Source organism: Mus caroli, unplaced genomic scaffold (genome assembly GCF_978045245.1).
Source record: "Mus caroli unplaced genomic scaffold, Mus_caroli_1 scaffold_15, whole genome shotgun sequence".
Classification (NCBI taxonomy): domain Eukaryota; kingdom Metazoa; phylum Chordata; class Mammalia; order Rodentia; family Muridae; genus Mus; species Mus caroli.
In genome coordinates, this window is record NW_028227270.1 from 106,574,776 (window position 1) to 106,587,349 (window position 12,574).

The window sequence follows — 12,574 nt, forward strand, 5'->3', positions numbered from 1 at the left end:
GCCGTGGCTTCCCTCAATCAACTGTGGCTCAGGATATGCAAGACAAAGAGATCCTCTTTTCCTTTCCACCTTGCTGCACCTGTAATCCCAGCTAAGACAAGTGGTATACTGATAAATAAATGAGACCCAACAGACCAAAGTTCCCTTTCGTTCCACATGAATTCTAATCTCTATAAAATACCCACCAGACTCTGTCTGACACAAAGCAATTGATTTTAAAATTTTGAAATTTAAATTTTTTTCTCTATTTTCTGTAAGAATTTTAGCTTTAGCTTAATTTCTAAAATTAATAGCATTAGTTTTAGTTTTATTTTTTTTTTTTTAGGACTTTCTTTCCATTAATAACAAGCAGTGATTTTAGGAATAGCTGGAATAGCTAATATCTCCCACCTTTAATAGACTGACAAATATAACACAATGAAAAACAGGCCTCAGAATTTTCTCCAGATATTTAATGAATTCAAGAATCATGTAGCCATGTTCCATGAAATGTGATTACCTTTACTGGAGGCTGCGGCCCTACTGAGGCAAATGCATCACAAGGTAGCTAAAAGCATTATGCAAATGTCTTTCTGTTCTTACCTGCTACAATGTAGTCTGTGATGGAATGCAGGGATACATAAGACTGTCAATTGGGTTTGTTTTTTTTTTTTCTAATTTATAGACCTTAAATAGATGAAACACAAAGAACTTCTACTTAAGCAGGTCTAAATATTATGTTTCCTATAAACTTTTTTCTCCCACTATATATGGGAAGGCCAGCCTTTAATATAAATAATGTATTTCCATGACAATACTTAAAGGATAGCATTAGTGCGCACTATCATTGGTGAGATCTTTTGGTAAGGGCACCGCTAAGGCCTCTTTGCTCTCAGTAAGTGCTCTAGGCTGATGAATGAACACACTGAATTTAACACCCTGATTGTTGGCAGCTCTGACAAAACCACTATTGGCAGTCATTGTGATGGCTTTCAGGGTGTCTCCTGTCCCAAAAATTGTTAAGGAACGGCTATTAATTTTTGAACTTGCCACTAGTCTCAAGGCCCGCTCAGAAGGCTGGTCAGGCACCACACTGATTCGTTTAATTAGCACATCGGCCCTCTCTCTCTCTCCCGGTCCCCCTAAGGTATCTAGAATAGACTGAAAATCCTTGACAGCAGATTCACAGGCAAACAACTCCTTGTCCTTCATAAATGCTTCCAGCTGAGGTAGAACCCGCTCCTTCCTCTCTTGCTCTGCTTGCTCTGTGAGCACTTTTTCTTTGAAGACAAAGTGGCAGCCTCCGTAACTCATGGCAGATACGTATGTGATTAAAGTAGTAATGTCCAGGTTGACTTTTTTGCACACATCGACCTTGATCTCTGTTGGAAAGGCAACGCGTGCCAGGACATTGTCTCGGTCGACTCTTGTCACCTGCAGAAGTTCTTGGCCCTCCTCATCGGACTCACTCTCGCTCAGCTGGAACTCTTCGGGGTGATTTAACAGAGAGTTGACGGCTACAATGTCTCCTCTTACAGATATGCCCATGTCTTTCAGCTTGTCTGCCATGGGGCTGGAGACACTGTTGTAAAATGCAAAGACAATGTGAGGGTTGCTGTACTGCACCGGTTGCTGTCGACTGGCCTGGAGGAAGTCTTCAGCCTGCTCAATGATGCTTTTGTCACCGTACTGGCCCCTGCCCAGCCAGATGTTATGCAGCGCTTCAGCCTTTCGACCGATGGCTTTGACCCACGTATGACCTCCATTTGCTACAACGTCCACCACTAGCGTCTGCTTTTCTCCCAAGGTGTCTGTGTAGCCGAAGACGCGGAGAACACTGACAACCTCTTCCAGGTTCTCTGCCGATTCCACGATGGCTTTCAGGTGTGTTAGATTAGTGCTCTGTAAATGAGATTCTTTAATAGCTACCTTCCCGGCCTCTATTTTCTGCAAGAATTTGAGTTCTGCCTTCAGTTTGCTGCACAGCTTTGCGCCACCTTCTATGCCACCTTTTCGGGACCGAGAAAGTGATTCTGCTCTTTTGATCAGTTCCTTGGCCATGACGATTCTGTCGGAGAGCATGGAGTATGCAGACATGCTGACAGCATTATTCCTTAGATAAGAAACGAGGCAAATTTCAGTAGTTGCCACTATTAAGATGATTAGAAAGTCCAATCTAGCAACAATGTTTTGTGAAGATCCAGGATATGACCCTGGGCTTCAGGGCATGAGGTTTTGGGAGAGCCTCCTTCCTTCTGACAGCTAAACAAAGCTGTGCATTTGAGCTCCTCCTGCAGTGTGCTGGATTCCGACACTCGTTTACACCTTCACCTCTGTAAACTGTGGAATCCACAGCATGTCCTATGTCGGGGAAAAAAAACAAAACAAAACAGGAGTTTGGCAATGTGTTTTGTATTTCTATCAATGATTAGTCTTACTATTCAACTACTGAAAATTTCAAGATTCCAAACATCAAGATTAAAGTTTTAAAATAGATGCCCATACACACCTTCAACTGGGGAACCCCAACATCCATCCCTGGCAAAAGTCCTTGGCCCCAGGAGCCTAGACTACCCCTACCCCCAACTCAATTCCACCCACTCCAGCCAACTCCACTCACACTATTGCCTACATCTGGTCTCTTCTGCAAGCAGACATCAGATGGTACCTCCAACTACAAGCAAACCCACTACCCAAAGACCCACGCCAACAACTCCATCCATTCCTGCAACTTGCCTAAGGAGCAAGTGTTCTTTTTTTTAAAGATTTATTTATTTATTATATGTAAGTACACTGTAGCTGTCTTCAGACACTCCAGAAGTGGGAGTCAGATCTCGTTACGGATGGTTGTGAGCCACCATGTGGTTGCTGGGATTTGAACTCCGGACCTTCGGAAGAACAGTCAGGTGCTCTTACCCACTGAGCCATCTCACCAGCCCAGGAGCAAGTGTTCTACCTGCCTTCCAGCACCTTGTCTCATATACCTCTTTCATGTAGGGAGCCTGCAACTCCTGTCCCTACCCCATCCACTCCCCCTGAAAGCCCTCACCTCCATTCCTCCCTGGATAGCCTAGATTTCTCCCACCAGCTCAACTATGCCTACCCTAACAAGCCCTACAGATCTCTGATTTACACGCCTGGTCTCTCCTCTAGGCAGACACCAGACTCATGCCTCCAACTACACCCATCCCCACAGCATGACCACCTCTCTTTAGGGAGGGGCATTAGACGCAAACCAATAACTAGAACTACTCCTGAGACCCATCTAAGGACCATGAATCCCCGTCTTCTGGGCCACTGTTGGGAGAGGGATCCAAGACTCACACCACCAATTCCACCAGCACTTACTGCCTGAGGAAAAGTACTGAGAACCTCCTAGGGGAGGTTCACTGTATCTCTAATCCTATCCTCTATCAGTACAAAGACTGTGACAATATGCACAAGGCCTACATAAATCAAACCAGGAAAAAAGAAAAGAAAAGAAACCCTGCATGAAGAACGGGGAGTGAGCTAACTCCCTTAGCAAGAAGCTATTTGCAATTTGTTTCTGCTGAGAGAGGGAATATCTGTTTTCTTCAATGGAGTGACACTTTGTATATCAAACTCCAAGGCAAGCTCAGGAAGAGTTGACCAACACAAAACATACACCATGTTTTCTGTGTGCTTTGTTTTTGTCGTTTTGAGTGACCATGAAGTTAGATGGGAGTGGAGGGAAGGCATATCTGCGAGGGGAACAACTACGATGAAAATATACTGTATGAAAAATATTTTTAATTAAATAAACAAAAAAATAAACAAAAAAAATTTCAACAATGAAAAAAGATATTGAAGATACCAGAAGTTGAAAAGACGATCGATCAAGGGTTGGTGGGATTAATATTGTGAAAATGACTATCCTGCCAACAGCAAACTACTTATATTCATTCAACACACTCCCCATCATCTTGCCAAAACAATTCTTTACAAAACTTGATAAAACAATCTTAAATTTCAAATGGAACTGCAAAAAGACCAGCAAGATAGCAAAACAATCCTAAACAACAAAGAATGACTGAAGATACACCTCAGATTTCAATAAGTTATTCTACAGACCTGTGATGGTTTATATATGCTTGGCCCAGTGAATGGCAACAGGTGTGGCCCTGTTGGAGTAGGTGTGTCACTGTGGACGTGGGTTATAAGATTCTCATTCTAGCTGCCTAAAATCTAGTATTTTGCTAACAGCCTTCAGATGAAGATGTAGAACTCTTAGCTCCTCTTGTACTGTGCCAGCCTGGATGCTACCATCTTCCTGCCTTGATAATGGACTGAACCTTTGAACCTGTAAGCCAGCTGCAATTAAATGTTGTCCTCATAAGAGTTGCCTTGGTCATGGTGTCTGTTCACAGCAGTAAAACCCTAACTAGGACAGAAGTTGGTACCAATGACTGGGGTATTGCTATGATAGGCCAGACCATGCTTTTATTTGGAAAAATATAGATTTGGGGACTTTGGATTTGGAAAGCAGTGGAATGCTTTAAATGGGGCTTAATGGGCTATCCTAGTAGGAATATGGAAAACTTTGTTACTGAGAGTGGTTTGAATTGGGTGGACCTGGCCCAAGAGGTTTCAGTGGAGAATGTCAATATGTGGCCTAGAGACTGCTTTTGTGGTATACTGGTTAAGAACCTGGCTAGTTTTTGCCCTTGTCTGAAGAATCTGCCTGAGACTAAGGTGAAGACACTCAGAATTACTGCATTGACATAGGAAGTCTCAGAAACGCCCATCATAGACTTCAAGATTCCAGAGCCATGGTCTATCTGCTGTGGAAAGCTGCTTGCTAACAAGGAGTAGAACCAGCCCAGGAGAAAGAAGTTTGTTACAGTCAACAACAAAGGTAATGAAGTTGGATATCTGGAGACTGCTTTGACATCAGCCACGGAGATGCAGAATTTGGAGTTTGCCCAGCTGGTCTTGCTTTGAGGACTACAGTTAGGTAAGTGGATGAATCTCAGAAGAGACACTGAACTTTGGACTTTTAACACTGTTGAGACTGCTATAGACTTTGAGAAGATTTGAAGTTGGAATAAATGTGTTTTTGCATTATGTTATTTTAGGTATGGCCCCCATAGACTCTTATGTTTGGACAAGCCTATGGGGGCCAGGGAGTGGAATGTGATAGTTTGTATATGCTTGTCCCAGGAAATGGCAATATTAGAAGGTGTGGCCCTGTTGGAGTAGGTGTGTCACTGTGGATGTGAGTTATAAGATTCTCATTCTAGCTGCCTGAAAGCCAGTATTTTGCTAGCAGCCTTCAGATGAAGATGTAGAGCTCTCAGCTTCTATTGTACTGTGCCTGCCTGGATGCTGCCATGTACCTGTCTTGATGATAATGGACTGAACCTCTGAACTTGTAAACCGGCACCAATTAAATGTTGTCCTCATAAAAGTTACCTTGGTCATGGTGTCTGTTCACAGCACTAAAGCCCTAACTAGGACAACACCCATAGTAATAATGACAATATAGTATTATCTAAAATAAAATAAACAAACAACAACAACAAAAGCCTCATTGATCAATGGAAAATAAAGACCCATATATGAATTCCTCAAGCCATTTGACTTTTGATTTTTGACAAAGAAGTCAACAATACACACTGGAGAAAATAAAACAGCTAAATGGTGCTGGTCAAACTGAACAGCTAACGTAGGAGAAAGAAACAGGATCCTCATTTCTCACCTTACACATAACTCAACTCCAACTGGATCAAGGACCTCAACCTAAGACATGATATCCTAACTCTGATAGAGGTGAAAAAAAAGTATAAAACATACTAGAAGTCATTGTCATAGGAAAGGACTTTCTGAACAAGACCTTTATAGTGCAGAGGTTAAGAACAATAATTAACAAGTGAAACCTGAAAATATAAAAGTTTCTACATAGCAAAAAATGCCATTACTTGAGTAGAGAGGCAGCCCACAGCATAGGGAAAACATTTACCATCTATACACTTGACAGACGGTTAGAGGCTAGAATGTATAAAGAACTGAAAACATATCCCTAGAGATCAGAACATTACTAAGGGGCCACAGAGAGGGGCTTTTAAGGGGGGAAATGTAGGAAGGAAAAATAACACGAAGGACCTCTCAACGCGCACACACACACACACACACACACACACTCACCAAGAACTAAGATGGAACTACCTTACAGCAGAGAAAAACAATGTCTCTACTAGATATGAGGCTAAGAAATAAAAATCCCAATGTCAGAAATGGATTATCTTTTGGAGTTGCTGGCCAGGGAGGCTTCATATATACCCAAACATAACGTGGTATTGCCAATCCATCTAGAACTTGATGGCTAAGACCGTATTGCTAAAACCACCAACTTGAGTCATAGGACATGGCGAAATAGAGCTCACCTAGAAGCTTCAGCTTTCCTGGCTAATTTTCATAGTTCTGCAAGGTGTTATGCAGGCTAACAGAGGAGAAAAGCAATCTTCAATAGTATCTGTGAATCCTTGGAGTTACAATTATGACTGGCCTGGCAAGACATGCCCATCAGTACAACAGCAGCACAAATACTATGGGAGTAACCAGCCACTTTATGGTTGGTATTAACATTTTGTCTAAGCTCCACCCCACAGTTACCTGACTACAGCCAATTATGTCTGACTCACTATAAAAGGAGCTGCTTGGCCCCTCCACTCTCTTGCTCTTGCCTTCTTGCTCTCCCTCTGTCATCTAGTCCCCCTCTCTCCCCATTCCCCTCCCGCCTCTCTCTCCATGTGCTCATGGCCATCTTCTCCTCTCTTCTGCTCCCCTCCCTTCCCCTCCCCCGCCCCTTTTTCTGTCTCTACTACCATGTCAACTCCCCTCCCCATTCCCTGAATAAACTATTCTATACTATACTGTGGTCTTGTGGCTGGCCCCTCAGGGGGACTCAGTATGGGCCCACGGAGGCATCTCCTTCCCCCATACTGACTACACATCCACCAAACACATTCATATATATATATATATATATATATATATATATATATATATATATATGATTTAAGTGCCACTCCATAGGATGAAACCCATACTTGGCATCATTATTAGGCTACGAACCTATGCTAGGGAAGTCATAGGCCCTAGGGGAAAACTTACCACTTTATGCTGCTAGATAGACAGTGTAAACTGACTTATTATTATACCCATAAATGAGTGTATTTTCAACCCTCATCTAAGAGGCTTCTATTGCAGTTGTTATTAACACAGTTATTAATACTCACAACTGGCCAAGGTGCAGAGACTATAAGACTACATATAACTCTTATTCCTAAAAGGGACATATGTAACACTCATATGTTACTCTCACAAGCTCAGGGATCATTGTGAAAGGAAAAAAGGTAAGACCAGCAATGAAACCCTCTGGACACAGCATGCACCAAACCTGTGCAAGCCTAAGCCAGCATGGAAAGAGGAACTGGGCCTGGAATCCCCCAGGCAACTGCTGACAATTCTGAGCAGCTAAGAGAGGGAGAGACAGTTTTCTCTAGGAGTGTAGCCTCCCACTCTTCAGTAGAAGACCACACATCCTAGACTATTTGGGTAGTACAAAGCAGTCTTGAAGGAGGGATGGAGTATGGGATTGGTTGAGTCATCCACGGTGGATATGAACCAAACACATGATATGAAATTCTCTCCATGAAATTCTCAAAGAACTGATTTTTTTTAATGTAAAAACAACTGCTTAATATTAAAAATCCACAAACTGTCCAAACAAGAGGCCCTCCTAAACTAGTCATACTAGGATCTCTCACCTCTTACTCCTTCAATAGATGATTTTTGTTTTCTTGGGGCTTGTTGGGTTTTTTTTTTTGGGGGGGGGGTAGAGGGGGGTTGTTGTTTGTGTTTTGAGACAGTGTTTCTCCACATAACCCTGGTTGTTCTGGAACTTAATATGTAGACCAGGCTGGCCTTGAGCTCACAGAAATCCACCCTTCTCTGCCTCCCAAATACTGGGATTAAAGGTGTGCGCTGCCACTCCCAGATACAGTCTTTTAAGGAGTTGCCTCTTGATTTCCACAGGGTTTAGATGTCAAGCAATCAAGACTGTCTGATTTCTGCATGTGATGTCAACTTAGCAATGTTTCAATAGAACAAAGGGGATAACCAACTGGCCTCCTGTTCCCATTCTGAAGGAAAAGATGGAAGGACCCAGAACACCACACCAGGTGGCCAGCCTGGCTATTGGACTATGACAAGGTGCGAGAGCCTGGGGTGAAGTGTTTCTGCGTGAGTATGGTTCCCATTCTGGTATGTCCACCTGCACCGCTGGGCCTGATCCAACAAGTCCGGATCAAACAGGCTCCAGGGGGCCTAGTGCTTAGAGGCCAGAGTAGGGAAGACGCAGAACTGACCCTTCCTGCCCCGACACCCGGCCCATGCCCTCCCTCTCCACCTCCCTCTATTCCCCACTCACTCCCTTGGTCCCCGGATCCTCACCATCAGCGCCAGACACCATGCGCACATGGCGAGGGAACACAGAGGCAGTATGCAGAGACAGCTCACCAGTCCTCACCTTGTTCTGCTGAGGCACTCCGCCTGCCGAGTCCCGCCTCTGGCATTACGTGGTTCCGGCCCGGTGAGCTTGAGCTTGAGTCCCAGGCGGCACCGCAGCGACCATATTTGTTAAGGGCAACCGGCTTCTGCTACCAAAGCGACGGAAACCTGAGCTCCCAGCCAGCAGGGGCGGGTCAAGGGCTGGGTCTCAATCTCACTGAGTCCTGAATACTAAAACTTATTTGGGTCTCAGATTTGGATATTTTTAGCAAAATAAAAATCGAGAACCGTGAGGTTCCAAACGCCACTCGGAAGCATTTTTAGTTGCATCATCCTGGCCTTTACATAGAAGGAACTTTTAAATGTGCTGTCCTTCCGAAAGGGCAGAGAACTGCATAGCTTCAGGGGCTGTGGAAATTTAGTTCAAAGTTATCCGGGGTGAGGGGGAGTTTGAGAAAGCAAAACTAATTTTAAGTATTAGATTTCAATTGTGTTTTCCTTGTATCCTGCTCCTTGTCCCAAGTACTACTTTAAGGATAGAAGTAACAGATCAGACATACTACCAAAATCTTAAGACAGGAGCAATATCTCATTCGGTGCTTTACATATACAAAAAAAAAAAAAAAAAAAAAAAGCTCTGTAGCCAGCGCTATTCCAAATACATTACACAGGAATTTATTTAGTTCTAAAGGGTAGATAGATGTATTTTGCCCCTGAGGCACAAATTATTTAAACCCAAACAACGCTGTAAATGCCTCCAGCAAAGCCTGCCAGGGTTTATCAAGCACAAATTCCAGAGGGCTTTGAACTTGGTGTCTAAACGGAGGGCAGAATTAAAACCATTCTTTAAAAAGACTTCATTAATAACATACCAGAGTCCTTTCTCCCATCCAGGGCAGTCAGCCCATTCCTTCCTCAGAAATAAGTTTATGGTGATGTAAGTAACCAGGTGTCAAGATAGAAAGAAGCCCAACAAAAAACAGGCACCATTAGAAAGTGGGAAGTTTTCCTGACTAAATGTTGCCCCTAGCCTCTTTGCTCCTCCAATGCTCCCACCTCCCACCCCCTACACCTTTTCCCTTCAAACAGTACATAAGTAAAAACTTCCAAAGAAATCTGACATTCACAATCTACAATAAGACAGGTAGGTACCAGACTCATTCACAAATTCAACACTTCCAAATCTTCTCCTGTTTGGACTTGGAGGACAGAAACGTGCGCATACAACAGCACGTTTCCTTAAGAAGTACCTTGTAACTGGAACCTTCAGCTACCTGATTACTCTGGCCCTCAAATAAGCTTCTCTTCATTTAAGGGCTGAAGGCACAGATAGGAAACAGCTCTCCGAAGTAAAGGCATATTCTAAACATCAGTGGACTAGAAAGTACAGGAAGGAATTGAAAAACAGCAAAGAGCAAGAATCAGATATTCAGTTAACAGAAATTTTAGGTCCATAATCAAGAAAAGTAAAAGGAAAAATGTAAATATACTAAAAAATTTACAAAAAAATGTTTTAATAAGGACCTACTTGGGCATTCAGTCTAATAACCATTAAGAAACTTATCAAATGTCCTTCCTTTGGCAGCACATTTTAAACTAAAACCCAACTGATACAGAGAACATTAACATGGCCCCTACAAGCAGATGGCACACAAATTTGGGAAGTAAAAACTCATCAAAAGGCAAATAATTGTGGAACAAAAGACAATCCCAAAGGCCACAGAGAGGAAATATTTTGTCACAGACACAAACTGTAACTAATAAAGGGGCCATTGCACTGGTTGCCAGGAACTTAAAATTCTAATCCTAGAGGAGTACCAGCCCCTCCCACTGAGTATCAGTCTTTACTCTTCTTTACATGGAGGCAAAGGTTAGGGCTGGAGAGTTGAAAAGCTTGGAAACACTGACTGGAAAGTGGGTGAGCTTAAGTACCAAGAGTCAGGAACTCCTGTGTATGACAATCAACTGAAAATGCAAACAAATCGTAAAAGAGCTCAGTGCTCCATTACAAAGCAGAATCTTCCTCACTCTTCCCTTCTACTTCCCCTCCCCCAATATTCATAAATGTCAAGAACAGTTACGTTTCTCAGCTAGTAACTTTGCAAAGCAAGATTTATGGTAAGGAATTTGATGCAAAAGCTTTCCAGATACAACCGGATGTTGGGAGAAGCTATGAACACTGGGAACACTATAATGCACAAGATGAAAAGAAACTAACATCCCAAAGTCTAAAATGATTTAAGAATGTTTAGTGTACAATGAGCTCCTACATCAAAGAATGAGTTTCTGAAGTAACTGGAACAAAAGGGGAACAGATGAGTTCCAAGGTCAATGAAGAGCTCTGTTCAGTCTTGTGACAAAGGGGATGGGGTTGCAGGCAGCTTTCCATTTGCAGAGGCAGAATATAGCTGACCCCGAATCTAATGTTTCCTTCCGCTGCACTATCTGCACTTTCCTCGTCTTAAATTTATATACCTCTACTTTCCTCTTTGATTTATAAATGTTGACATTCTTCTGGGGTTCTTGTTTTGAGAGCCATCGTTTCTTCTATGTAGCCCTTGTTGTCCTGGAACTCTGCAGATCAGGCTGGCTTTGACTTCAGATCCACCTACCTGTTTCTCAAGTGCTGGAAATAAAGGCTTGTGCAACCACCACTCAGCATTCTGTTCGGTTTTGTTTTTTTTAATATTGGACATGAGGTTTAAACAAATTAAACAGCAGCTAACAGAAATCCTAGCCTTTCCAACAATATCAAATTTACACACACACAGTCACCAATGTGAGGGAGAAACTTTTTAATTTAGTGGTTGTCAATCTTCCTAATTATTTTTGTTGCTACCTTAGCTGTAATTTTTTTTTAAATACTGCGTGTTTTTTTTTTTAAAGATTTATTTTATTTATTCGAGTACACTGTAGCTGCCTTCAAACACACCAGAAGACGGCATCAGATCCCATTACAGATGATTGTGAGCCACCAAGTGGTTGCTGGGATTTGAACTCAGGACTACTGAAAGAACAGTCAGAGCTCTTTCCCCTGAACCATCTCTCCAGCCCCAACTTTAATTTTACTGTTGTGAATCATAATGTAAATATGTTTTCCCAAAACTCAGAAGACCCCTATGAAAGAGTCATTTAAATTCCCAAGGGGGTTGCAACCTACAGATTGAAAACCACTGTTCTAATTTCTTTGCAGTCAGATAATTAAAAACAAAAAACAAACAAAACAACCTGAAAAAAAACAAAAAAGTCTTATGATTAATACTGTGCTGGACTCAAATACACTAAGGCAAATCTAGAGAGATTATTAATAATACTCAAGACCTTTAGTAATTTTTTTAATATTTTGTGTTTTATCTGCTTGTATGTCTGTCCATATGTGCTTACCTAATGCCCGCAAAGGTTAAGAGGGTTTCAGCTCCTTTGAAATTGGAGCTGTAGATGATTATGAGCTACCATGTGGGTATTTGGAACTAAACCCAAATTCTCTGCAAGAGCAACAACTGGTCTCAACCAATGAGCCATCTCTCTAGTTCCTCAACACATGTCTTAAATAGAAGGGCACTGCAGAGGGTAAGGCTCATCAGCTAAAGCACCTGTAGTGCAAATGTGAGAACTGGAGTATGGACACATAACACCCACACAAATGTGGGGCAGCTTTTAGTCCCAGCACTCAGAAGGTAGACACAGGATTTCCAGAGCAAACTAGCTAGACTAGTTAGTCAACAGGCAAGCTCTGGGTTCAAGTGATGTATCACTGGTACCCAATAAACACACGTGCTCATACACACACCACAGATATACAATAAATACACGAATAACAATCGATCAAGGTGTCACCTTCCCATGTCTTAAAATGTTACTGTCTACTTAGTAAGCTATGGATGTATTGTGACAGTAGTACAGTACAGCATGTCAACAAATATTCTAAAATAAAGCTATTTCTAAATTTTATGTAATATTGATCAAAATATTTTCAATTACATTTAAACCATAGAACTGCCTACTTCTTCATAATGATAAGGACATTCATAAACAGTCTATTATCCTAAGTGTCTTTTATCCT

General features: G+C 42.2%; 1 protein-coding gene across 2 annotated transcripts; it reads right to left on the minus strand.

Annotated features, from left to right (window-relative positions):
• Positions 1 to 434: 434 nt before the first annotated feature.
• Positions 435 to 8,563, minus strand: CUNH7orf25 (chromosome unknown C7orf25 homolog). Of its 2 annotated transcripts, none has more exons than XM_021180374.2 (2): positions 8,531 to 8,563; positions 435 to 2,340 (listed from the first exon to the last, which is right to left on the minus strand). In XM_021180374.2, the coding sequence occupies exon 2, from the start codon at positions 2,074 to 2,076 to the stop codon at positions 811 to 813; it is 1,266 nt and encodes a 421-aa protein (XP_021036033.1). In that variant the 5' UTR covers positions 2,077 to 2,340; positions 8,531 to 8,563; the 3' UTR covers positions 435 to 810. The 2 variants fall into 2 exon arrangements, with proteins under 2 accessions (XP_021036033.1, XP_021036032.1); XM_021180373.2 differs by having other exon boundaries at positions 8,455 to 8,548.
• Between the last annotated feature and the right edge of the window lie 4,011 nt (positions 8,564 to 12,574).

What these genes read in the sequence shown, in the direction of transcription:
- CUNH7orf25 (XM_021180374.2), bottom strand. Translation starts at nt 2,076, where the DNA reads ATGTCTGCATACTCCATGCTCTCCGACAGAATCGTCATGGCCAAGGAA.